This window comes from Equus asinus, chromosome 30, assembly GCF_041296235.1.
Source record: "Equus asinus isolate D_3611 breed Donkey chromosome 30, EquAss-T2T_v2, whole genome shotgun sequence".
Lineage (NCBI taxonomy): Eukaryota > Metazoa > Chordata > Mammalia > Perissodactyla > Equidae > Equus > Equus asinus.
Window position 1 is genome coordinate 26,425,029 of NC_091819.1, and position 26,597 is coordinate 26,451,625.

Here is a 26,597-nt window from a genome sequence, read left to right on the forward strand (position 1 = left end):
GGCGAATACATGGTCACTCAAACACACTAAGAATTTCAATGGAGTAAGTGCAGTGTGTTCTGGGAACAAAGTAAAAGGACATCCAATCTAATCTTGGGAACTTAGAACTTTTCCTGGAGAGTTGATATTTAATTCAAATTCTAAGTAAAAAACAGGAGCTTTAGGGAAAGAGGAGTTCCTAGTAAAGAAAGCAGCACATGCAGATGCTTGTGATCAAGAGCATAATGTCATTTAACAAACGGCCAGCAATTCAGTGGCTGGTAGGTACAGTGTGGGGCAAAGATTTGTGATCTGAGCAGATGCAGCGATAAATAAGACTACATCAAAAAGGATTTTATATTCGAGCTAAAAAGTATGGACTTTATCCTGAGGCAATGGGGGATTTATTAGAGTTGTTGATACTTACAAGAAACATGCTTAGACCTGAGCTTTGGGAAGATCATTTTAGACGCAGTGAAATGGATATATGGTTGTGGGGCTAGGGAGGAAGGGTACGAGTTGGAAGATTTTGGTAGTTCTCAGAGAGATGTGACTGTGGCTGGAACGAAGAGAGAGGTAGATAAGTGGGCAGATCTGAGGACATTTAGGAGGAAAAGTCTTCACAGATTTGGGGATAAAATGATGAGGACAATTTTGGATTTGTTGAATATATGAGATTTCCATTAAAAATGCAAGTGGGGATCTCTACTAGACAGTTGGATTTATAGGTCAGGAGCTCAAAAGGGACTCTACATGTGTATTTGTAAGCAGTTATCACACCAATAGTAAATAAAATAAAGAAGTACATGGGATTTATAAGGCCGATAAATAAGAAAGCCCATGTTTGTGTCTCAAAAACCCTGAGTTGAGAGGCAAATAAAGGAATTTGTGAAGGAGACTAAGTTGGAGGGTGAGAAAATCATGTTGCAAACCAGAGGGGTAATGAAAGCAACAAAGAATAAAAAATGCTGCAATGAGGTCGAATTAAGATCTGAGAAGCGAGCATTGAATTCAGCAACAAGAAGACTATTACTGACTACAGTGAATAAAGTTTCAGTTTGTAAGGGTGGGATGCAAGCAAGATCCCGGTGAATTGAGAAGTAAATTAGAGGGAGAGAGGAATTAGAGACAGTAAAGTGCAACTGGATTTGTAAAAAGAGGAGAGATATATAGGAGAGTAGTCAGAGTGTACCATAGATCGATATAGGCGTGTTTTACAAAGGGAGAGAACTGTGGCAAATAAACTCATACATGTGTGGTAGTTTAGGATAGAAAAGACAAATATAAAGGATGCAACAAGAACCCTGACGTGGTGTGAGAGGATGGGATAACAAGCACAGGGAAGCCAAATGCAGATGGGAAAGGGGGCAAGAATGGGTATAGACAGGGTCATGTTTTTGTGGGGCAGAAGGAGTTAAAAGGTGAGAAATTTTCTCTTTGATTTATATTTTCTTTAAAAAGTTATGGTCTGATGCTGAAGAATATAGGGAATGAGCATGATAGGAGACAAAGAAAATGAAGAAGCCTTTAAATAATCTCTCCTGCTGAATAAGAGATATGATATGAATAGGAGAAAAATGCTGCCAGGAAATCCTGAAGGCCTGATTGGGGTTGGAAACCATGACATCTTGGTAGCAATAATTTATGGCATTGAGTGATTTTTCAATAGCATGTGCACAATTTCAGATAGAGACAGAAAAATAGTGAGACTGAACCAAGATTTGACACTCTCCTGGTGGATCCATTGGAAGGACAAGTTTAGGGGAAATTGAGAGTGTCTGTGGGTCGAAGTGGTTGATTGTCTTGCTCTTGGTGTAACTATTTCTCCAATGGCTGTCCTGCCGATGAGAGGGGCAGCCATGACTCTACTGACTGCTGCCCCTCCACACAGGGATGGGCACAATTTGTGTTCACATTAAAACTTATTAAACATGTAAATGGTCCTATTTGTAAACTTGGTTTTCTTCTTGCTGACTATTTTATCAGCTCCTCACATCATAGGGATAGATTTCAGATTGTTTACTCTGTGACAGACCAAAGAGAGCATTTTACCCATTGACTTTAAATAATTTTCCCTTTCAGACACTTACTGCATTGCCCTGTATCTCATGGCGGTCTAAAATCTGGTTGTGTCCTCCTCATGGAATGTCTCGTGGGTCACCATCAGATGAAACTCTTCAGAATTGAAAAGATTAAAGCATTAAACTGTCCTCTTCACCTCTGCATCTCCTATTTTAGCCCTATTTTGTTATTCTCGTATGTTTATTTCCTAATTCTTTAATAACCTCTGTGCTTTTCAATGTACTCTCTCCCAGGCTTTACCATCCTCATCACTCAGAGTGTAACATTGCAGAGGTCTTGTTTAAGATGATGAGAGAAGTTTGCATCATTTGTCTGATATAATCTAATCAACAGCTTCATTTCTGTCCCGTTCTTTATTTTTAAACTGTTCACATCTCTGTCAATTTGCTTTCACCTTTCTGTGACATGACTTCTTGAAATCGATTGTTTGCTAAAATGCCTCAGCTACCAGTTACAGAGGTGTTCCCAACCAGACAGCCTTAGCTAACTTTTAGTGGCAGCCCCTGCAAGCCATGTCCCCAGGATTTTCTCAGAGTGAATGAACATGTAAAGTGAATGAGCATTTGACAGACTTGGCAGGAGGCACAGGTAGACAATGAGCACAAGCGTGAGAAACAGCTGCCACGAGCCCCTCCTTCCCACAGCACCAGTGAGGAGGGGCCCCCAGCTGCCAGGCACTTGTGGTCAACTGTTTGCCCCTATTTCTCTTGTAAAGGGCTTGGTGGAATGATGGGAGTATGATTCAAGGCAAGTTAAGGCATTGGATTAAAAAGTCTTTTATACTTTCAATAATTCGTTCCTGTATATGGCACTGTATCAGTGACCAAAAATTTGTTAGGCTACCATTGCACATCTGTTAGTAAATTAGGCATAATTACCAAATTTGGGGGCCCAGTTGGGAGCTGGAAAGCATTAATAATACTTACGGTGCCTGTTTATAAAATGGCAAGGTCGTGGAAATTTACCATTGTAGAAGGATAAAACGTTCTTCTTCCCTAACGGCTACTCATTGCACACCAGACCCAGTAGAAACAGAAGAGCAATTCAGGGCTCTGCACGACCCAAAGAGCCAACATCTTCATCTTCTCTCCTACTCTTCACCAGCATAAGCCTGTCACTCCAGGAGAGCTGACCTGCTCACCACCCCATGAACTACAGGAGAAGAAAGGCTACAATTGCTGCTTTCCTAGGCTGGAAGCACATGATCTGACCTTGAATCCTGGTGAAAAAGAGAATAGCTGCAGGGTGTCAGGACTTTCCAATGGCTTTAAAAATTTTTGAAAAACTCTCAGAAAAAAAATCAAAGCATAACCTCAAGCAGTTATTTCACTTAATATGCTATTTTAGGCCTCGAGATAAATTTCTAAAGGATGAATTTGTCTTTTTCTGGCATTTATGAGGTCCTCATTGTGCCCTTGCTATGCCTTTGCTTGGGTTTTCCAGAGTGCTGAAAATCTCAACCAATAAATCATGCTTGTTTCTACCAGGGGCTTCTATTTGCTCGTAAAACTCATTTTTTCCACAGAATTAAAGCAAATTCCTTAGGCTGTTTCAGAACCTTTAGAATATTTTCCTGTGATTGGATAACATCTATCCTTGCCTTTACTTAGAGAAAAGTAGGTTATTTGAAGCCTATGGATTGGTAAACCAGGAAGTTTCATTTTCTGTTCTATACCTAGACACTTTCCGTGCCATGGAAGGCCATGGCACCTAGGCTTTGCACTTTGAAGTGAATTTCCATCTAGAGTTTGAACCATGAATGAGGAAATGTAACTTAGATAGTGTTAAATGAAATACGAAAGATGAAAAAGAGCCTATTTTTATGTTAATATTTTCTTTAAGTATATTCAATTCAACAATATTCGTGGAACACCCACTATGTGCCAGGCACATTAAAGATGCCAGAAACACAGAGAAAGATGCAAGAAAGTCCTTCTACTTACAAAGCTCACTTTCTAATGAATATGTGCCCCTGATTTTGAGAACTATCCTGAAGTCACCGATGATCATGTGACAAGTGAGGGACAGTCTACACACCTGTCAACAGGGGTGGTGTCAGGTCAACGTGTCCTTGGAAGAGGTCAATCCTAAAATACTCTTAGAAGAGGTCAGTCCTGAGATGTCCTTGGAAGAGGTCAATCCTAGAGTCAGAAGCTGTGGCTAAGAGGAAGATGAAGGAAAGTTTGACCCTTTTCTTACTGACTCGAAGTCAATTTAGTCCAGACTCTGGGCCTGAATGTGCCTGGAAAATTTTCAGCATTGGAGATGTTGGCCACCGTCCCCAGACTTGGGGAGGGCAACAGAGAAATAGCTTCTAAAGGACTCAAGGACACAGCTGGACTATGAATAATAGTAAAGCCAGTGAGAGCTCATGTCTTCAAAGACTGAACAAATGTGCCAGAATTTTAGCCATGGCTATTCCAGCTTTTTACAAGTGCTTTATATTCTCCTCACTATCTGTCTCATATTTCCGAAATTACCTATGGAGGATTTATATTGATTTTTTAATAATTCAAAATATTTTAAGAAAAATGTTTGCATTATAAAGTACTTCAAGTGACGTCTGACATCTATTCCCAAGCAAGGTCTGTTGAACTCCCTACCAAGCAGTTATTAGCACTTGAGAAAAGACCCAAGGAAGATCTGGCAGATCATTTGGTGAAGGCCATGGCTTCACCAGTGGAGCTTCCAGGGTAGAATAAAGAAGTGCTGTGCCCATCACTGCTCACACAGAAGCCCACAAATACCCAGACCACAGCCGTTTCCATGGATGCACCCAGCAGAGGCAGGATCAGACGTCAGGTCTGCTGAAATAAGTAATCCTTGACGGTGTGAGGCTGGCTCCCTCGTTCCATGGGCATTCAGTATGCTCAAAGTGCTAGTGACACCTGGTAGATCCCCTTCCAAAAATTTGGTTTAAATCAAAAGAGTGTTTATTTATAGAAAATTACACAGACCACCATCTGAGCATGTGTGTCATGTGAAATGTAGTTCACCAGAAATCTACATAGTGTACACAACATACTCCAATGGGCCTCAAAGCCCAGGTGCTAGTGAACACAGAAGGAAGGAGGAATTCTGGGTAATTTGAGAGGCCCAATCACTGAATAATAATATAACTGTAAAATTTAAAAAGCACTTTAGTTTTACTAGACATGAAGACTTTGCTTACAGAATTTCCAAAATTTAAAAATCGTAACATATGTTACATCGAGTTTCTTAGACTCATTATTTTCAAAAGGGTGATCTTTTTATTGTGAAAGTAGTAACCTTTATGTGTGGTTTGCAACCAAATGAAAAGTGAAAAGATGGGTACATTTGTGCCATAATAGGATCATATTAGGTTACAAAGCTTCTATCAGCATGCTTACCATATTCTCTGTGCTGTTATAGCTAGCATTTCCTACCCTTCTTAGTTGTAATAAAAGAAAAAGCTTCATGAAATGTGACCTAGAAATAGAATAAATAGCATTGTTCTCAACTCAAATATAGAGGGAGAAAAACCTAACTCACTCTTTAGCTTGGAAGTAAAAAATACTGTTATCTTTTATAAAATATAAAAGGGCCTTTTCAGACAGCTCTTACACAATTGTCTACGGCTCCCTCTGGATAACATACAATCACGTACATTACCCTGTCCATTTCTGAGTGGCCGATCCTAGTAAATAGGCATATTTTCAGATGATAGCCTATGCTCCAGGCCTTATTAGCTTTACCAAATCCCTTCTACTTTTCTGTCCTTCCTTTCTTCTCTGTTGCTTTCCTTCCTTCTTTTTAGATGGTTGCCTACGCCCTATTTTTTTCCCCAAACAGACAAACAAAAAATTCAAGTTGGCTTATAAAAGGAACATGTATACACAAAAGGTTAATAAAATAGAAAATGAAGACCTACAAAGAAAAAGCAAATAGGTCAACCAGCTACTGGAAGAATCAGACAATGCCAATTGTGTTTAGAATTAGACAATCGTGCTTTTCCACTCGGTCTGTGCAGTAATGTTTATCTTTGGTTTTCCTAGTGGACGGCATAGAAATGCCAAGCTCTGCTGTGACAGCAAACGCTCCCAGGTGGAGTTAAACAACTATTTAAAAGTATATTGAACCCTGGCATCATTATGCTTGTTCAAGTTGTACAAGAGAAAAGACAGCAATTCTAATTAGATTCCCAGCTGCTTTTTAGGATTTTTCATAATAGTTGGTAAGTTTAATAAGTAATATATAGAAACTCAGCCAATTAGATAAAAATGAGACAGGGCACACAGCTCTGGGACTGGCGTTTACAGATGCATGTGCTGGCCAGTACAAACCAAACGAGGGAACTGGCATTGCCAGAGGGCACCAGCTGAGCCTCTAACAAAAGTGTTGAGTTGACGTCATGTCTGACACACCAGGTATGAATCTTAGCTCTGAGTCTCAGGGACTTATTTGTAAAGTGAAATGGATATTCCTTGAATGGATTTGAAAGTGTTCCTGTTTTGATATCAAATGTGTCTGCGTTTGAATACTGGTTCCAGCTCTTAGTTGTTTCACGATCTGAGAGTTAGTTTTCTGATCTACCACTGACTTCATGAAGTTTCTCTCTTTTTTCTTTAAGATTGAATAGCATATATCAAATTTTCAACATGGTGCTTGGCACATAGTTGGTGTTCAGTCCATGTGAGCTCTCTTGCCTCCTTCTTATGTACAAGAGTTAAATAGGAAGAAGACATCCAGCATGGCACCTGTGGGCACCCAATTAATTAAAGTTAATGTATTACAGTTCTCTTCTATTGTTGCTGCTCTATAGGAATGGAGGTGGGAGATGAAGGCAGCCAGAAGCCAAAAGTAGAAAAAGCCTTTATCTACACGAAAGATGACCTGCCAGTGGCTGAAACCATGGCAGACAAGCTGGGAGTAATAACTCCCTTTCCGGCAATGAACACTTTGATTTATGGACTTCCTGAAGCCTTTTCAGTGCCTTCTGGGTTTTGAGTGTTGATTGTGTAGGGCAACTGCATAATTTCATTATTCAAATGACAAAAGCTGTCACTTGTTCCATTATGGAATATGGTATTCACATGCAAATGGAAAACATAAATAAACACCTGGAGTGGGGAGAGAAAGAAGCATGGCTAGATGATAAGTTAAATGAGGCAGGTGGTCCCAGCAGGCTGGATGCGATCAGGCTGCACTTTTGGTACTGATCTCTTTGAATGGAGATATCATGGAGTGAACATTTGCAGACATTTCCCTCTCTACTTTGCTAGAGTATTCCCCAGGGACAAAGGCCACCAAAAGAGAGGTTCCTAATGATATTAAATATACAAGATACCATGATTTTCTTTAAAAATGGGGTACTAATGGAATATATGCAAAAAGGAATTACTTCTCTCTTCTGAGGGGAAGTAAATAACACACTGAAATGAATACACAAAGGAAACTATGGCTCTTGCTCATAAAATAATGAGAACAACATATAGTATTCCCTATGAAGCTCTGGCTGCAGTAGCAGGAACATGGATCGGGAGCAGGTGCCCAAAGATATGAGGAATTTGTTAGTTTTATTTGTCCTTAAGTATTATTTACAACAGAAAATGCACATTTGCAAGATGCATGCTTGAGTAATATCTATTATCTTGAACTAGGTCAAATTAATCAATCTTGTTAAAGATGTACATGATGGTTCTGATCTGTGCTTTCTTGTATATTATCATCAGAGTGTTTACTGTTGCTTTAGAAACCAAGAATGTTTTAATATAATGGCTTACCAGCATTGGAACCATAGACAATAAAAGGATCTCTTTTATTTATTTTATATTGACATGATAGCTTGCCGAATAGACAATAAAGTATGTATTTTTAAAGGCTCAGAAGGGTCTTAATTGTTTGCAAGAAAATTTTCAATGCTTCTATCCTCCCTCCACCCAAGTAAGACTATTTTTTGAAACAATCAAGAACATACAGTAAAAATCTCTTTTTATTTTACCTGTAATACATATGAGTTGAAATATGTAGGAAATAGCTCTAACGAAAAAGATATGCCGAGGATGCAATAGATAAATATAATACCAAATCCAAGAAAATCAATTACTTCATTCTAAAAGACAACATGCAATGGACCATCTGGTCAAGGGGCTCCAGGCTCCTCTCATGGAAAAGCAAAATCTCGGTCTGAAATAGTTGTGCAAAGAGGAGAAGACACACAGAATACAGATTGAGAGACCAAGATTCTATTTCTTTGAACAGGTGTTCGTGTGACTTTGGGCATTCATAGGTTTCTCTCAGTTGACTGTCCAATTGTAAAGTGAATGAAATGTCTGCCTGGCTACTTCACAATATGTTATGGTAATTAAATGAAATTCTATTTAAAAATGATTTGGAAAAGCATGAAATGCTTTGCAAGTACAAACATTACAAGGCCAACAAAACATTCTATACTTTCTCGATTCTGATAGATCCTCAAGTTCCTCAGGCCGTGATTTCACTGGCAGGCTAACCAAATCCTGGAATACAAAGGCATTTGTAGCAGAGTTTGATTATATTCATGAACAGAATTTAGATCACTTTGTCCAGAGGACTTGTGGCAGGATTGGGAGGCAGATGACACACTGTTTGTATAACGGTGAACATAACGGATTGATTTAATTAATTCAGTGACAATTAAGATATTTAATCCAGTTTGAGGATGTGTAAGCGAAACATCTGGTTGACTTGTCTGAATCTTAATTATCACATATATTTCTACAACACATAATACTTCTGGAGGAGGAAATTTTGCAACTGTTAAAAATTAAGTATTACGTTTATCCCTAACCTTATTATTCTATCAGCATTTTAAGCCGTTTATTTCACACTGGGTTTGGTTTAGATGAAGAACAATTCATTTTAAATTTTTTTCCTCCTCCCTCCTCTCCATCTATTTAGGAGAGCACAAACTGAATCATGGTACCATAACCTTAATGTCACGTAAGTGGCTTCCCATTAGTGAAAAAATCAAGTGCTTATTGAGAACTGATTGATCTCGGCACTTTGCTCTGTGGCTGGAGAGGACAAGTGGCCTGTGCCATTATGCTGTTTAGACTCGACTGAAGCGATATGACCAATGCATGTGAAATAAAAAATAAAAGATGATAAAATTAAGCAGCAAATTGAGTAGTATCAAATGGAGATATTCTTGGTAAATATTCATGGTAAAGAAAAACTGATGGAAGCTAAATTATGGACATAAGCCTTCATGGAATGGGTTGTGTTTGAAGGCTTGTATAAAAATTACCTGCATTTTCAAAGAATTCAATTTACTTAAATGTGCTTGCAAATATTCAGTGTTTAAAAAGAATCTAACCTATTTAAAAATAAAATCAAGATTTTGGCACACTTGAATGTCGGCTCATTTAAGCTTCACAAAACAGTATTAAAAGCATTTTACTGATGAAGAAAAAAAGAAGCAGAGAAATTAAGTAACCTGCCCAATGTCCTGTAGTATTTGAATCAGTACTTGAGCTCAAGTCTGTCTGCAAAGCCTATGATCCATGTTTAATACCAGGATACCTTTTGAGGAATACCGGGATCTTAAGAAGCATGGACTGATGGAGAGAAGGAGAAAGGTGGAGCAAGCAGGATGCAACTCAGGGAGTACAGAAATATCTAATGTTCTTTGAGATCAGGGGTCATAATGAGACTCATTTCAAATCCTAGCTACTCATTAGACTGAGGATCTTAAGGTACTGCACACTTTAGTCAGCATCACTTCAAGAACTTGGCAAGGATGATCCTTCCAGTGAGGGGCAGCAAGGATTACAAATGAACAGGGTAGTGCCAAAAAGTTATTGATTTCTGTCAATCATTTTGTGAAATTTGCCCCAAATATCCATAATTAATATGACATGATATTAGACACAAAGCATGTTTACTAAGAAAAAAAGAACAGGGTCTAAAGGATGGATTTTGCAAACCTAAGCCAAAAGATAGTGGAATATATCATAGCAGGGCAGATCTGAAAGGCAGAGGAAACAGATGTGGAAGATTGGTCTCAATTTGTCCTCACCCCTCCGCATCCATGCTCTTGAATAGCTCCTCCCTCCACTGGTTCTGGACTTGGCTATGATACTTGCCTTAGCAGATGAAACAACAGTAAATGTGACACAAGCGGAAGCTTGTGTTGTGCTTGGAATCCTGAAAACACCATGATAAGGAGCCAGTGCTAGCAGGCTGAAGGATGAGAGAATGAGATGCTCCTAGCTGACAGCCTGCCATGTACCAAATATGCCAAAAATCCTAGCTTCCCACCCACCAGCTGGCTATGGTCCATCAGAAATCAACCAAGCAGACCCTGGCCAGAAGAGGTGACCACCCGATCTAGAGAATCATGAGTTAAATACAATGGTTGTTTATTTTAAGCAAGTTTTGGGGTGGTTTGTTACACAGAAAAAGCTAATTGATATCATAGAATACTATTTCAAGCAATGGGAAAAACAAGCAAAAGGTATTATATCCAAGAGGAGAGACTATCTGTTCCTTGTTTCCCAAATACAGACCTGGGGACCTGGAAGGATCATATGGCAAGGGCTATGTGGTATGTCCAGGCAGAGAAGGCCTTGGACAGTCTCAAAGAATCCTACACCTCAGAATGGTGAAAAAAGCAGCAGATCTACTCATGCAAGTGACAATAAAATAGAAAAACACCATAAGGTCTTTGGAAGCACAGCACGCTTTCCCAGTTTGAGGCAAGATCACTTACTGTGCCCTCAAACTGAGTCTAGACAAAGCAAAGATTGTCAACAGACAATAAGAGGCCCTGTCAATAACAACAGGAAACAACACGGAAGCAACTGAATGGACCACTGAAGACATTGATGATGGACAACATGCTTCCCAATGGATGTCAATGTGGACAGATGTTCCCCAGGGGCTACATTCTTCCTCTCACTCCCCTGCCCCTATCCAACAAGTGACATGCATCAATTCTTCTCTCTATGAAATCAAAGTACCATTTTATTTAATCTATCAGCTAGGCTCTAACTCTAAGACTAGTGCAATTTATTCTGCGTTTTGCATTTGCATATTTGCATACATATATATTCTATATTCTTAGTGATATAGTTGAAAGGTATTAATAAAACTATTAACTTCTGAAACCGTGGCAACACAGGCAAAGTTTATAACTATCACCTGAACAACAACAAGTAATCACACAGATAGAAAGCTGCATCAGCATTAAAAATTAGGGAAGGGTGCCAAAGCACATGCCCCCTAAATCTAACGATATCCTATATATTGAGCCCTCCTAAGAAAGCGCCACAGTACTATGTAGAGAAGACCTTGGAAGTCTTCGTAAAACCCCCAAATCTGCAGGGGGAAGGTAGAACATAGAAGAGAAAGGAGCACACCACGTTGTATCCTGTTCATTGAAGCAAATTAACAATTCCCAAAAGCAGATGAAGTGGGGCTATAGCAACAGTAAAACCACAGGTGTGGACCGCTTCTCTCTACCTTGGTGGAGAGCAAAGACCACAGAAGTCTAGCATGGCCACAGCTTTCAGGCAGCTGGGCAATTGACAAAGCAGAATTTGGGTGAAAATGTGGCCAGTGAAGTGGGTTCATCACACTCAGACAGCATGATAACATAATGAAGTCCTGAGGCTGGGATTACCCACAGTCCCAGCTCACTCCCCACTATACTCTGTCTGTCAAAAAAAGGGGACCTATTAATGCAAATTAATATTACCAGCACTGCAGCTACAATAAAGGGAACTATGGCATTGAGTTATCTGAGGACAATCCATCCTCCATGTCAATAATGAAATGTCAGACCTATGCAGAATCCTCTATGTCTGAGAGAATAAACGGGAAAACAACTCACAAAACAAACCCACAAACATTTATAAGACAGAAATGATATAAAGTAAACTTATGACAATATCTTATATGTGCAATTCAAACATTAAAAGTGAATGACATTGATGTAATAAAACACAAAAAATGACAGAAGGCAAGTGCTGTAATTAGAAAGGAATTTTCTAAACAGCAGGTAGAAATAGAGAACTTGAGAAGATAAGAAAAATTATGGAAGTTAAAAATGTAATAATAGATTTATTCTCTATTAGCAGCAATAAAAAGCTGAATTGCCAGTGAAGAAAATTAGAATAATGCTATAATGTACAAAGTTAATAAGTTTACCTAGATGAAGAAGGAAGGGAAAAAACTAAGAAAAGAATGAAAAAGAAGAAAATCATAACTGGGGTGTAGAATGAAATAAAACACACTTGTAAATATTATTTTAAAAAAATAAACCAGAACAAATAAATGGGAAAATAATTATATATAACAAAAAATGAATACAAAAATAACTATAATTGTCAATATTTTCTGAGCAACTACCATGTAATAGATGCAGTAACAGCTTTATAGATTAATTATTTAATTTTCAGGAAGGAATCAAGTGGTCGGCACAATTATTATACCTATTTTATAAATGAAGAAAATGAGGCTTAAATAATAGAATAAGAAGAAATTTTTTTCCAACTTAAGAAAACCCGAATGAACAGATTTAAATGATTCAGCAGATAATACAAATACACCAAAAAAAAAAAAAGTATAAACCTCTGGCAGTTGTATACTTATATTTTGAATTTAAAGAGAGGAAAGACACTACAGGAATCTAGGAATCTAGGTGAAAATATATATATGTGCATATATATATATATATATATGAAAAATCTCATATGTATGAGAAAAATTCATTTTCTTCAGATTTTACCACTATATTGAATGCATGAGAGCCATGAATCAATATCTACAGTGTTTTAAACAGGGAAGTTTATTTCATCTACTATATGTCTAGCCAGGTCATCAACATACACACAGGCAATAGAAGTTACTGTCAGATATGCAAGGGCTCAGGAATTGAACTACCACAGACAATCCTGAAAAACTGCTGGAAGAAATATTCTAGATTTACAATAAATTAGCTAAAATACTAACAAGAATAAAATTTAGCAAAGTGGTGATGAATAAAATTAGCATATATAAATCAATAATTTTCATATGTACAAACAATAACCAGTTAGTACACATAATGGAAGAGAAAACCGATGTATAATAGTAACACAAAATAAAATAATTAGGAATATGCTTAATAAGAAATACGCAAAACCCACAGGAGGAAATTTTAAAACACTCCTGAAAGACCGCAAAACAAACTTGAACAAACGGAAAGACACAGCATGTTCTTGGAGAGAAGACTCAGTTTCGTAACTGATCTGGGGAAGATGGGAGGAGATGTGCGGGAGGAGGTAAACCAGGCTTCTGCTTTGGTCATGTTGAGTTTGACCCTTTGGGAAAGAGGAGGCATAGGCATCAGGTAGATGAGCATCAAGCACTATGGAGCGGTCAGCATGAAAGCTCTGAATTTGGGAGCCTTGGCACGTCACTTAGCCACAATGTGTATATGGAAAAGAAAGGGACTTAGGATAGAAACCTGAACATTCTGACATTTATAGATCAGCTGGGGAGTGGAGGGCCATCACAGAAGACCAAGGCCAAACTGTGTGGCCAGTGCAAAACAAGAAAAACTGTGAGTAAGATATCCTGGAAGCCAAAGACAACCAAGTCATTCAAGAAGGGAATGTTCATCCTGCGTTCCCAGTGTCTGGTCCATAGTAAGAATTCAGAAAATATGTGTTAAATGAATGAAAGTGTGAATAAATCAATGAAGAAATACACTTTTCCTAGAGACATATAAATTGTGAAAATGGACTCAAGAGGTAGAAGAAAACAAAAATTTTAGACTAATCCTGTGTGTATATTACATGGATATATAAATGCATGTGTGCGTATGTAACACAACGGAAAATAATCCTGAATTAATTAATTAATTATACAATTAATTAATTAAAGGTTCAAATCCACTTTATTTTAAAAGAATAATACAATACGGCCAATTGTCTAATAGAACCAAAATCTCCAGTAAAATATTCAGCTAAACGTGCACTGAATTGCTAGAACAGAAGTGGGAAGGTATTAAATATTCATCAATAAAATATTGAACACTAAGTGTACAAATAATATGGACTCATTGGTCTTGGATAAGACCCTGAAGATCAAGCAAACCTCTCCCCTTGTCTCCAAATGGGCCATCCTAATCTGCTCCCACAGCCAGGCATTAGTCTCTTCTTGCAACTTGCCACAAAATCCTCTTTCAACAAATTATTGACATCTAGAACTTCAAATGACTTGTAGAGGTCTTCAAACAGCCACTTGATGACCAGATAGTCACAAGATAGAAGCTTGGCATGGGTTTCTCTCTCATTTTTAAATATCTTCAGAGAATGTCTAGGGTTAAAATTAAACCTGGTATTACAATAACTACTTAGTCTTTCCTTAGGAGCAGTTCAAAAATGGTATGATTAATTTCATACAGCAGCCATCAAAGTAACTTTCTCGATGTCAGCTGTGTTCTTGACCATATTTAATTAGAATCATGTTGCCCGATTGATTTATTTTCTGTGTGCAAAGTCTGTTATGTCTTCAGAACAATCATCAACATTCTTTAAGAACATTCTTACTCTTCTTAAAATCTAGAACAGAGCCTTTCACTATGTAGAGGGTGAGTTAGCTCATTCAAAACCACAAGCCAAAATTAATTTTTCAACCTGTCATAAAAACAACTAAAGAACATGTATGTTCCTTCCAGGCTATGATTGGTTTTATCTTTTCATATACCTTCTAATGAAGCTTTACTTCCTTAAACTGTAGAGGAAGCAAATAAAATCAGTTTTTCCTCCACATTATAGGTAAAATGATATCTTGTGTAAATTATAAATAATGATTGTTTCTTACTAGCTTATTATATCTGTATATTTTCCCTGCTTCTCAGACCATTACTGAAGTACACTTTCAGCCTTATCTTGCAAAAAAAAAATACTGTTTTGAATTCACTTCACCCTTTGTGCAATAATATTCTTTGCAAATCACTAAGTAGTCCCCTGATCATCAATGACTGTGCCAATATGTTCTTACCACTGGGGGCTTCTGTCTGGTGCTACAGCTTATAAAGTCAGGCATGCCACTGAGGTGGGGTTGAAATGTGAACTTGGTGAGACTGTGGCTTCCTTACCCATCTTTATCGCCTCTTCCACTTAGTAATAATATGATGCTGGTAATGGCTGCTTCATCTTTAGTTAACTGTTTTAATCTAATTTAACCTACTAGGATAAGTATTTGAAAAGTTCATGGAACAAATGAGCAGAGGATTTACATAGGCGTTTATGTACAGAAATAGAGCTACATTTTCTGATGGCATGGCTTGATAAAGTTAGTTCAAAGTGAGGAAAAATAAAAACTTTGCATCTCCGTGTACCACTCTAAGGTGTAAGCACCAGAGGCAGGGGCAAAGCCAGGCCAGATTCTTTTCTAACCAAAGGGACAGTGTGTTGTGTAGTTAGTGTATTGCCATCTTTCTCTGCCGTGGCATTCTCAGTCACTGTAATCCCCAATTTTTATTTTATTTTTTGTTGTCTCAGCATATTCTCTAAACGATATATAGCTTAGCTTCATTTCAATGATGCGACTTGTTTGCCAGACGTGAAGGAACTTACATGATATATTTTTTTAAGTCATCAAATGCCTTATAAATGGAGGAATATATTCCAGACAATGCAAAACGTGGGCTGGTAGAAACTGCCCCCAAACTCTGGAAACTAGTTTAGTGCTGCAGAATAGACATAATGTCCACCACAGTGAATAAGCCCGTGACTTAAATAAGAGCATTAAAAAAATCACATAGGTATAATAAAAAATTGGAATTATGAATAACATTGTTTTCAAACCTCATGAAAAAATGGAGTTAAGGAAAAATTAAAAGTTAAGGAGATTTACTTTTATTTATGTATTTTATGAAGAGAAATTTCATTAGTTCATAATCACTTGCTATAAACTCTATGTACAATTATTTATGGATTTATGGGTATATATATACAGCTCATCCATTCTAACAACTGCTAGTCACCTGAATCAAATGTTATGAGACAGGGCATTAAATATGCAAACAATTGTAAAAGTGTACTAAATAAATTTAATTAAATATATGTTGACTACAATAAAATTTGTATAAATGCTAAAAGCATAGCTAAATGTAATTATAATTTTTCAGATTTGCTTGCTTGTCACATTAGATCTGAAAAAAACGTATTTCTTAAAGCCACAAAGAAAACAATTCTATCAATGGGAAGATGATTTATTTACCTGGATCTTCTATAGTTAAGTTCTTTATTAACCATTGAACAATGTCTGACCCTAGAAAAAGAAAAAAGAAAAACACAAAGATATGTGAACATGTTTATATATGTTAACTTTAAGAACTCAACTTTTGGCACCCATATTAGTAGGAATGTTTCTAATTTTTATAGTAACAGATTAAAGATCAGCCACGTACGGAGTTCTGAAAACAGAGGGGGAATACCTAGTTTTTCTTCACTGAGCCCAGGTACAAACTGGTAAATTATTAAGTATGAAATATTTATACATAAAGATGTAATATACTAGTAGGGGATAAAGTGATTCATTCATTTGTTCATCGAATAAATGTTCATTGAGTGCCTATTATGGTTCAAGCCCAATTCTTAGCATGGCACAACCAATACTTTGTAAGATGGTCCCTGTCTCGTTTCTGGTTGTCGCATCCCATCCTTGTATCTACTCTCAAGTCAAGCTAAATTTGTTGCCAGATTTTGAACACTCCTGTGTGTTTCAAGTCTCTGTGTCTTTATAATACTATTCTCTTTGACTGAAATATCTTTTCACTATTTTCAAGACATCCAAGATTCATTTACACAATAGAACCTTCCTTGACACCACACCTCTGTCCACTGAGTTTACAACACCCTCCATGGAACCCCACGAATCTGTGTAGTCTTGTAGTGATGATCACACAATGTCACAGCTGTTTATTTGATTAGTACTAGGGGGAGTACTTTGAAGCAGGGTATCATATTCATCTTTGTGTATTTGGAGCATAGCAGGAGTTTAATAATATATGATGAATAAAAAACATGAGTGAACATATGGTTTCACTTCACACAGAAGAAATGAGAGAGAGTCTGCAGAAAATGTAATTGAACTAGATTTTGATATATGAAAAAGACAGAAACTTAATTGTTGAAGGGGCCTATATCAGAGTTAAAAAGCAGAGAAAAGTGAATAAAACTATTTATTGCACACTTTCTATGTACTAGGTGCTTGGAATAATAGGAACTTGAAACTAATAGAAGTGTTCACAACACATTCAGCAGGTCTTGAGTTCCAGACTAAAGAACTTGGATTTTTTTTTCTGTAAGTCAGGCAGTGAAAGAGATATGCAATATTTTTTGAGCAGAAGAATGGCATTATCAAAGCAAGTTTAGGGAATTTGACTGGCAATGCATGTGAAGTGTCCTAGACCAGTCAGAAAGAAAGCAGGGCAGCCAACACTTCTGGTCGTGATCCAGGATTGAAGGATAAGGTCCTGAACTTGTTCAGTTTACAGCAAATTAAGGCAAAATTAGAGACTTGTTTCAGGATTTGGAGACTATTTCGGCATGGGGATGGCCAGTGGGAGAAATAAAAGAGAACTCAAGGCCTCTAGTCCAGGAGCATGTGAATAAATAGAATGATGAAAATACAAGCATAAATGGGAGATTCAGGAAGAGGCGTTGATTTACCTGTTTTCAGCATAATTTACTTCTACATAAAATAGCAAAAAATATGTATTAAAATAGTTACGTATACACAGTGAGCTACATCAGGCTGCATGAATGAAATTTTGTGTGAACTGAGATTCCATTTCCACCTCTTGGGCACTGGCTGAAGTTGCAGCCTACTCACCTGAGATCTGGCAAATGAGTTACATTAACAAAAGCTAGATAATTGCTGCTTGAGGCAAAATAGTTCAGAACTAATTTCAAAATAAACTTGATTATCAAGTTTGACAAAAATGTCCTAAAAGTTATGAAAGCATTAACACCCAACATTGATTTCAACACGCATGCATTTTTAAAATAACTTCAAGTGTTGAATCTATCTTGTATTCTTTTATAACTGTTCATTTTACAGCTGCCATTGGTTTAAATGCGCTTGAGAAGATGGATTCATCTAGATCCTAGAGGAAGATCTGAGGGGAGGAAGGAAGGAAGGAAACCACTCACAGGAGTACGGGCATTACGAAGTGTTGTGTTCAACCTTATAGCCTGAGTTATCCTGAGGCAGGGCTTCTCTTTAAAAAGAGAAGGGGAACTCAGCTTGTCAAATATGGATATGGTGATACTTGACCAGTGTTGAATTCCAGGTACCCAAATTTTATTCACCGCCTTTGGGCACTCTGCTCATTTTTCACATTTGAGCATCTATTTGGGGAACACATGTGAGCAGTCACTGAAAAATTTCCATTCTTTTGAAGAGTGTCAAACATTGGTTCCAGGATTCTAACTTTTTCTTAGTGTGAAAAATGATATAAAAATGCTCTTAGAGAAAGTTTAAAAAAAGTTTTTTTCCCTCTCTCTCTCTTTTTTTTTCTAGGCAGAAAGAAATACAAAGAAACCTAATTTGAAACTACATTTAATTCTGGAAACAGGAAACTTTCTTTCCTAGCCTAGTTTTGGGTACTTCTGTTACAGTCATATTTTCAGTTCATCTCTGAAAGAGTCAATTTGACCACCTGTCGATATCACTTAGCAAATGCTGCAGTAGTTTTATTTGTGTGAGCACCCCAATATACTTACGATTTTAAGTTAGAACAATATGAATTATTATTTTATGTTAAACGTATACCCAAAGTCACCATATTTACCTATTCTGCATCTATGATACCAAGACCTTAACTCCCAGTTAAGAGAGGTAGAGACAGAGAAAAAGAGAAAAATTCCAGCATCTTAATGGAACCAGAAGATTGAAAGAGAAATATGTCATCATAGTCATGTTGAGAACTATCATTCAAATTTAAAAGGGAGCATAATAGCCAGGAGGGGTCTAGGAAGGAATGGCATCTTTCTAGCAATTTGTCAGCCTTATGTTTAGTGAATAAATGAGCAGATCTGATAAAATTTTCATGTACAAATGTATATATCCAGAATTTTGGGGAGTTCCATTTATCGTTATTATTGAGGAGCTTTGAGTAACACGTAGGATATTTTGTTTTCTTTAAAAAAATTGTTGGCAAGAGAGCTATTGACTAGCTACAGTGTGAGACTAGCAAAGAAATGTCATGCTATGCTACACGCTAGGAGACAGAAGAAATAGCTCAGTGATTACAGCCTCTGGAAAGCTTAGACTCACACTAGGCTTTCCAGGACCCATACTCTAACAAGAGGATTGTCTCCTACTCCACGACTTTGCTAATGCTATTCCATCTCCACCTCTTTTCCCTTCAACTAATCCCAACTGACTCCATACAGTTCAGTTCATACATAACTACTCCAGGAAGCCTACTCTTCCCATCCCACCTCACCTTCCCAGGTAAAGGGTTTCTCCTGTACGTCCTACTAATATCCTCATCATTCATTACACTTGTCAATGGTTTTAGCATCCTCTCTTAATTTTTTTCTGTCTTCCCCTTTGCATCATGAATTTCTTGAAGGCAGGCGTGTGTGCTATTCATCTTTGGATCCCAAACACCCAGACCAGGGCCTGACCCATAAAAGGTGATCAGTAAATGTTAAAAAAATGGATGAACAAACAGCAAGATTCCCCTCTCCATATCCTACTCTAAGAAAGTTTACAAAAGGATGGCATCGTCATACAAAAACTATTTGACAGGCATTTAATTTTCAGCTACCATAATCACCCTTGACAGTGATAATTCTCCCTTTTAAAAGCTATCACTTTACCATTCCATCCATAAATAAAGCAAAAAAATCAAAGACCTCTAAACATCAGGATTATTTCCTCTGCCATGCTATGGACCCCAGTGGTGAAGGAGCTTCCCCAGCCCTGCCCCACCGCAGAGAGGCAGCCTGGACCAGGCTCTGTCCTGAACCTGCGTTATCCCGTTACAGCCCGCACTCCCTCCACAGATTACAGCACACCCTCAGCTACAGGCGTCCCTCAGCTACAGCTACCCACACCCTGAACCTGAGGTAGAAGTTCACTAAAAGGAAAATGTTGTGAAACCTTGATGAATGTGATAGATGGGGACTTTGTAAGCAACCAAAATGTTATAATTTTCATTTGTGTCCTTTACAAAAATAATCTCTTTTTGTAATTTCTGCTAAAGCCATTAATGAAAACTTTGGCTCTTAACCACAGTGGAAACGGCCCAAATATTCCTGAGGCAAAGACATTGACCTTTCCAATATATCTCTTTCAGGAAAATGAATAGGCTTTTTGCATTGCCTAAATGCTGTTGATCAGTGCTCAGAACCACGCAGACACAGTGTTGGCAATATGAATATATTATATTTAATGGCTACCATAAATAATCCACATTTTTGATAGGATAACTGTTCTCAAGATCTCTTGCTAAAAATAACACATTCTATAGATCTGGAAAATATTTTTCCAACCTTATTCCTACTTCCTTGAAATAGGTGCAATGACTGTCTGCCATCATATTGACTAAGTAGTATATAACGAACACTGACTGAGTTTCAATGGCGGTCTGGCTGGAGACCCACAGTTTTAAGGACAAGAAGAAAAGAATGCAGAGTGAAGCAGATTCAGTCATCCAAGATTCCCTTGAGGAAAGAAACTGTCTTACTCATTACATTTCCCCCATTCTCTGTGTAGTGCTTTACCACAGATCGCCGTTAAATGTTTATGGAAGGCACGGCTCAATGTTTACGGCCGTATACTTTACGCACAAAGGAGCCAAAACGCTGAAAAATCAGCTCTAACGGTATTTCCCATTCAGCATTTTATAACACCCCAGTGTATGTCTAATCGTTATAATTTTAAAATTCTTCATGCAAAAACAATTTTTAACTCAGTTTAATTTTAAAAACTGCAGACTTTCTTTAAGGCTTGAAAAATAAAGGTATTTTTTTTAAGCTAGCATATTACCCTTTTGTCAAGCTGAAAGAATGAACTAAATTTCTCCTTCATCTTTCAAACAAGTAACTGCTAATATCTAAGAACACCATTTTTTTCTCATGATTACTTGTGTCCGGCTTCGGATATATCCTGTCTAGTCTTAAATGTCACTGCACAACCATCATCAGTCTGAGGATTCAACAATTCCTCGGAAGTCCAAATCCTATAATAGAGTCTTTCTATCACTTTGTTACTAAGACACCCCAGGGTCCCCCATGGTGTGTGTTCTCCCTCACTGCAATGAGTCATAAACTCAACTTAATCATTGGTGTGTTACTAGTGGTCTTTGGCTGAATGGCATGGACACTTTTTTTGTTGTTGAGATATAATTGACATATTATATTAGTTTCAGGTGTACAACATAAAGATTTGATATTTGTATATATTGCAAAATGACCACCACAATAAGTATAGCTAACATCTATCACCATAAACAGTTACAGATTTTTTTTCTTGTGAAAATAAAATAAATAAAAAATAAATTTTTTAAATTTATTCTCTTGGCAACTTTCAAATATACAATGCAGTATTGTTAACTATAGTTGCCATGCTGTAAATTACATCTCATGACTTATTTATTTTATAACTGGAAGTTTGTAGCTTTTGGCCACCTTCATTCATTTTGATCACCCCCCACCTCCCACTCTGGAAACCACCAATCTGTTCTCTGTATCTACAAGTTTGATTTTTTAAAAATATTCTACATGTAAGTAAGATCATATGGTATTTGTTGTTCTCTAACTTGTTTTCCTTAGCATAATGCCTTCAAGTTCCATCCATGTTGTCACAAACGGCAAGATTTCATTTTTTTTGTGGCTGAATGACAGTCCATTGTATATATATACACCAGATCTTCTTTATCCGTGCATCCATCTATGCACACTTAGGTTGTTGCCATGTCTTTGCTATTATAAATAATGCTGCAATGAACACGGGGATGCAGATATCTTTCTGAGTTAGCATTTCCATTTCCTTTGAATAAATATCCAGAAGTGAAATTGCTGGATCATATGGTAGTTTTATTTTTAATTTTTTGAGGCGCCTCCATTGACACTTTCAAATAAGAAGTTAATAATATCGAAGATTAATACAACAGTAACAAAAAAAATTTGAGTTCTTTCATTAGGGCACTTTTGATTAAAAAGAGGTACCTGTAACGAAATAGAAAGGATGCATTTGAGCCTCAAGGACAAATGGAAGCAGGGCTCTGATGATGTCAGAAACTTCTCTCTTGCTCTCATGTTGGTTCCTTTCTGGACATATTTCTCTAAAACTCAGCCTTTGCTGTTTCCCATCCACAAAGTGGTCATGACGGTCCACAGCTTTTGGGTTTATATCTCCTCCATAGAAGGCAGCAGGCAGTTTGAGGCTGAAATCTCATACTACAATTCCTAATTCCTGATGGACGGTCTCAGCCTGGGGAAGGTACCCGTTTGCCCATCAACCAACTGTGGCAAGAAAGGTGGGATCAGAGGGCAAAAACATGGCTGTGCTGGGTGGGAGGAAAGATGGAAGGCATTTCCAGAAAGAATAGGTGCTTGGCAAACAAACAATAGAAGTAAACTACAGCTTCCTTCCAGTTCTTCAGCTTTTATATTTCCATCAGGAAAAAAAGCAAAAAGAGACGGGAGGTGGAGCTCAAAAGCATGTCAAGTTTTGAATGAAATGAACATTTTATTCTGTCTTGTTATGAATATAAATGTTTTCTATATGAAATTATTATATACCTGAAAAGCAGAGTGTAAATATATACATATATATATTTTGAGTGTGAATAAAGCCACACTTCATGTGCAAGTAAAAGAGCTATTCAAAAGAATTTCATGGTGTGTATGTGATTGTGTGTTTTGATAAGAGTATGTCTTTTTCAGTAAAGAATTTATTTTCTAAAATGAATAACTAACATACAATTAAGTATTGTTATGTTTGGATTTTTATATATCAGCTATATTTGGAGATTACCCAGCTTTCATAGAATTAAAATTAACTTCTTTTTTTTTTAAAGATTGGCCGTGAGCTGACATCTGTTGTCAATCTTCTTCTTCTCCCCAAAGCACCCCCAGAACATAGTTGCATATTCTAGTTGTAGGTCCCTCTGGTTGTGCTGTGTGGGATGCCACCTCAGCATGGCCTGATGAGTGGTGCCATGTCTATGTCCAGGATCCACACTAGCAAAACCCTGGGCCGCCTAAGAGAAGGATGCGACCTTAACCACTTGGCCACAGGGCTGGCCCCTAAAATTAACTTCTAATCACAGTTTGAAACTGGATCAAACTTGTAATATAAAAGCACATCTTCTAATCTTCCATAGCTAATAACAGCCCTGAAATCCAGAGACCAATGGGAAAGTAATAAGCAAACAGAGTATATTCCTTTCAGTAAATCTGAGACACATTTTAAGCATTGGTCTACAACACTTTAAAAATGCAGAAAAGAGGACATTTAAATGCCTTTGTAGATATGATGGCAAAAAGCAAATCATCTGGTTCACTACATTTTCGCCCCAGGTTCTTGCTCTTCAGAGTTTTATGGCCCTTGTCCTGAAAGCAGAGTTACAGAACATATTGGCCTTTGTAAATATAACCTGAATCTGCAAATCAAAGGAATGAAAGCCCAAATATTCATAGCAATTACTGCTAGTGTGCTCTGAAGAATTATTTCTCTACCTTCTGGCAAAGCACAATGAAAATGAGTTAGAGTTATAGGGTAGAGCCGCTAGGTTATTTAATCAAGATGATGGGAATTTATCTGGATTTTTAAATTTTGTTGTGTAAATTCCATAAATCATAAAAAGATTTCTTCAGACACGAAGCAAGGATTTTGTGCTTCTTCAAAGCCTGTGAAGCCTTAGAGATGGGCAGCAAAAACCAGCAAAGTAAGAAAGACGACAATAATGGGAGGATAAAGGATGTTGAGATGACTTGAAGGATTGTTTCTTACCCTCTCCCAGAGCCCAAGATGATTACTGATCAACCAGAGCAGCTTTTTCCAAATCGTGTTCTGAGAAACACTTGTGTCTCTGAAATTCGATGATGAGAGTAAGTGTGAGAAATTCTACAAATCAGGGCAAGGAAGGGAAAAAATGGTTCCTTGATGTAGGCTTTCTTACGATAAAAAGCACTGTAAAAAATCAAGAGAAGTTTGGGTTGTTTCCTCAGGATGGGGATATAGGATCCCTTTAAAGGACCATTTTATTTTATTTATTTCTCTGGTTCTGTAGTTCTTTAGACTCACAAGAAATGAAATAAGTAATAAGTGTGTATGTACCTAACAAATTGTTGTTAGTGCTGTCAAGTTGATTCCGACTCCTAGCCACCCTGTGTACAACAGAGTGGAACCCCGCCCAGTCTTTTGTGCCATTCTCTCACCTTCTAGTGCTATATCAGACAATGCTCTGCTGCTATTCATATGGTTTTCATGGCCAATTTTTTTTGGAAGTGGGTGGCCAGGTGCTTCATCCTAGTCTGTCTGAGTCGGGAAGCTCCGTTGAAACCTGTCCACCAGGGGTGACGCTGCTAGTTTTTGAAATCCCGGTGGCATAGCTTTCAGCATCACAGCAACATGCAACCACCACAGTATGACAACCGACAGATGGCTGGTGTGCTTCCTTGACCAGGAAATGACCCCAGGCAGTGGTGATAAGAGCAGCACAGAGTCTTAACCACCAGCCTGGCTTCTAAATATATACGTTAACAAAAGAGGGGAAGTTTCAAATCAATAATCTGAACTCCCAACTCAAGAAAAAGAGAGTAAAATAAACCTAAAGCGAGTAGAAGGAAGGAAATAATAAAGATAAGAGCATAAATCAATGAAATTGATAACAGAAAAACAGTAAGAAAATCAATGAAAGAAAGATCTGGTTTTTTAAAAGATCAATAAAATTGACAAATCTGTAGCAAGACTGACAAAGAAAAAAGAAAGAAGACACAAATTACCATTTTCAGGAATAAAACTGGGGAAATCAGTACAGACTCTGCAGAATCAAAAGGATGAAATAATACTACAGACTGTTCAACACGTATGATTTGAAAACTCACACAAAATGGATCAATTCCTCAAAGAACACAAACTACAAAAACTCACCCAATAAGAAATGGATAATTTGACTGACCTGATAACTATTAAGGAAATTAAATTCATAATACAAAAGTCCCTAAACAAGAAATCTCCAGGTCCACATGCCCTCGCTGGAGCATTCTGCAAAATGTTTTAAAAAAGAATTAATGCCAACTCTACATAATCACTTCAAAAATAGAAGAGGACGAACCTCCTCCCCATTAATTTTATGAAGATACTATTACCCTTATACCAAAGCTGGAAAAAGAAAGTACAAAAAGAACACTACAGACCAATATCCCTCATGAATATGGATGTAAAAATCCTTAGCAAAATTTTAGAAAGTAGAATTCAGCAATATATAAAAGTAATTATACACCAGGACAAATTGGGTTCATTTCAGTCATGCAGGCTGCTTAAATATTAAAAAATGAGTCAATGTAGTCCATCATTATAATAGGCTAAAAAATCACCTGATCATAACAATCAATACAGTAAAGTCTTTAGACAAAGTTCAGCACTCATTCATAAAAAGAAATAAACACAAAAGATAGAAATAAAAGAGAAGTCTCTCAACTTGATAAAGAGCATTTACAAAAGAACTGCAGCTTATATTGTACATAACAGTAAAAGACTGCAGGCTTTACCCTCAAGATTTGGAATAAGGCAAGCATTTATCTAACAGAAGGCTGTAGATTCCAGCTGGGACAACAAAGCAAGAAAAGGAAATAAAAGACACACATATCAGAAGGGAAAAATAAAAATCTTCCCCTATTTGCTGATGATATGATTTTCTACATAGAAAATCCCAAGGAATCTACAGATATAGTATATACAAAGAGTATGCAAAAGTCAATTGCATATAAAAAGTCAATTTCTATGTACCAACACTGAGCACGTGAATCTACACTTGTTTGTTACGTCTTCTTGGGGAATTAAGCTCTTTATTCAGTATCCCTCTTTATCCCTTATACTTTTCCTTGTAGTGAATTAAGTTTTGTGTGGAATTAATATACCTACTCCAGCTTTCCCTTAATTAAACTTTGCATGATATATCTTCTATCCTTTCACTTTCAACCTGCTGATGCTGTTATATTTGAAGCGAGTTTCTTGTACGAAGCATGGAGTTGGGTCATGCTTTTTATCTACTGTGCCAGCCTCCCTTAACTTGTGTATTAGGCAATTTACATTTAATGTAACTATTGATATGTTAAGGCTTAAGTCTGACATTTTATTTTTCGTTTTCTGTTTTTTCTATATGGCTTTCTTGGCTCTGTGTCCTTTTTTTTGCCTTCCTGTGGGTTGTGTTAACATTTTTTTAGAATTCATTTTGATTTATTTAAGTGTTTTTGAGGGTATCACTTTGTATAGCTTCTTGTAGTTGATGCTAAAATTACATCGTATATACATAACTTATCACAGCCTACCAGTTTGAGTGAAGGATAGAA

At 37.2% G+C, this 26,597-nt stretch overlaps 1 protein-coding gene across 9 annotated transcripts in view; it reads right to left on the minus strand.

The window, feature by feature from the left end:
- The window catches only part of RGS7 (regulator of G protein signaling 7), a 501,339-nt gene that overhangs the window by 153,136 nt on the left and 321,606 nt on the right, over window positions 1-26,597 (minus strand). For 7 of the 9 annotated variants that reach the window (XM_044762807.2, XM_044762806.2, XM_070501517.1 and 4 more), the window contains exon 4: window positions 16,279-16,329. The exons of the other annotated variants lie outside the window; for them this stretch is intronic. In XM_044762807.2, coding sequence (XP_044618742.1) covers window positions 16,279-16,329 — 51 coding nt within the window. The remainder of the gene's footprint in view (window positions 1-16,278; window positions 16,330-26,597) is intronic. 9 annotated transcript variants of the gene reach the window in all.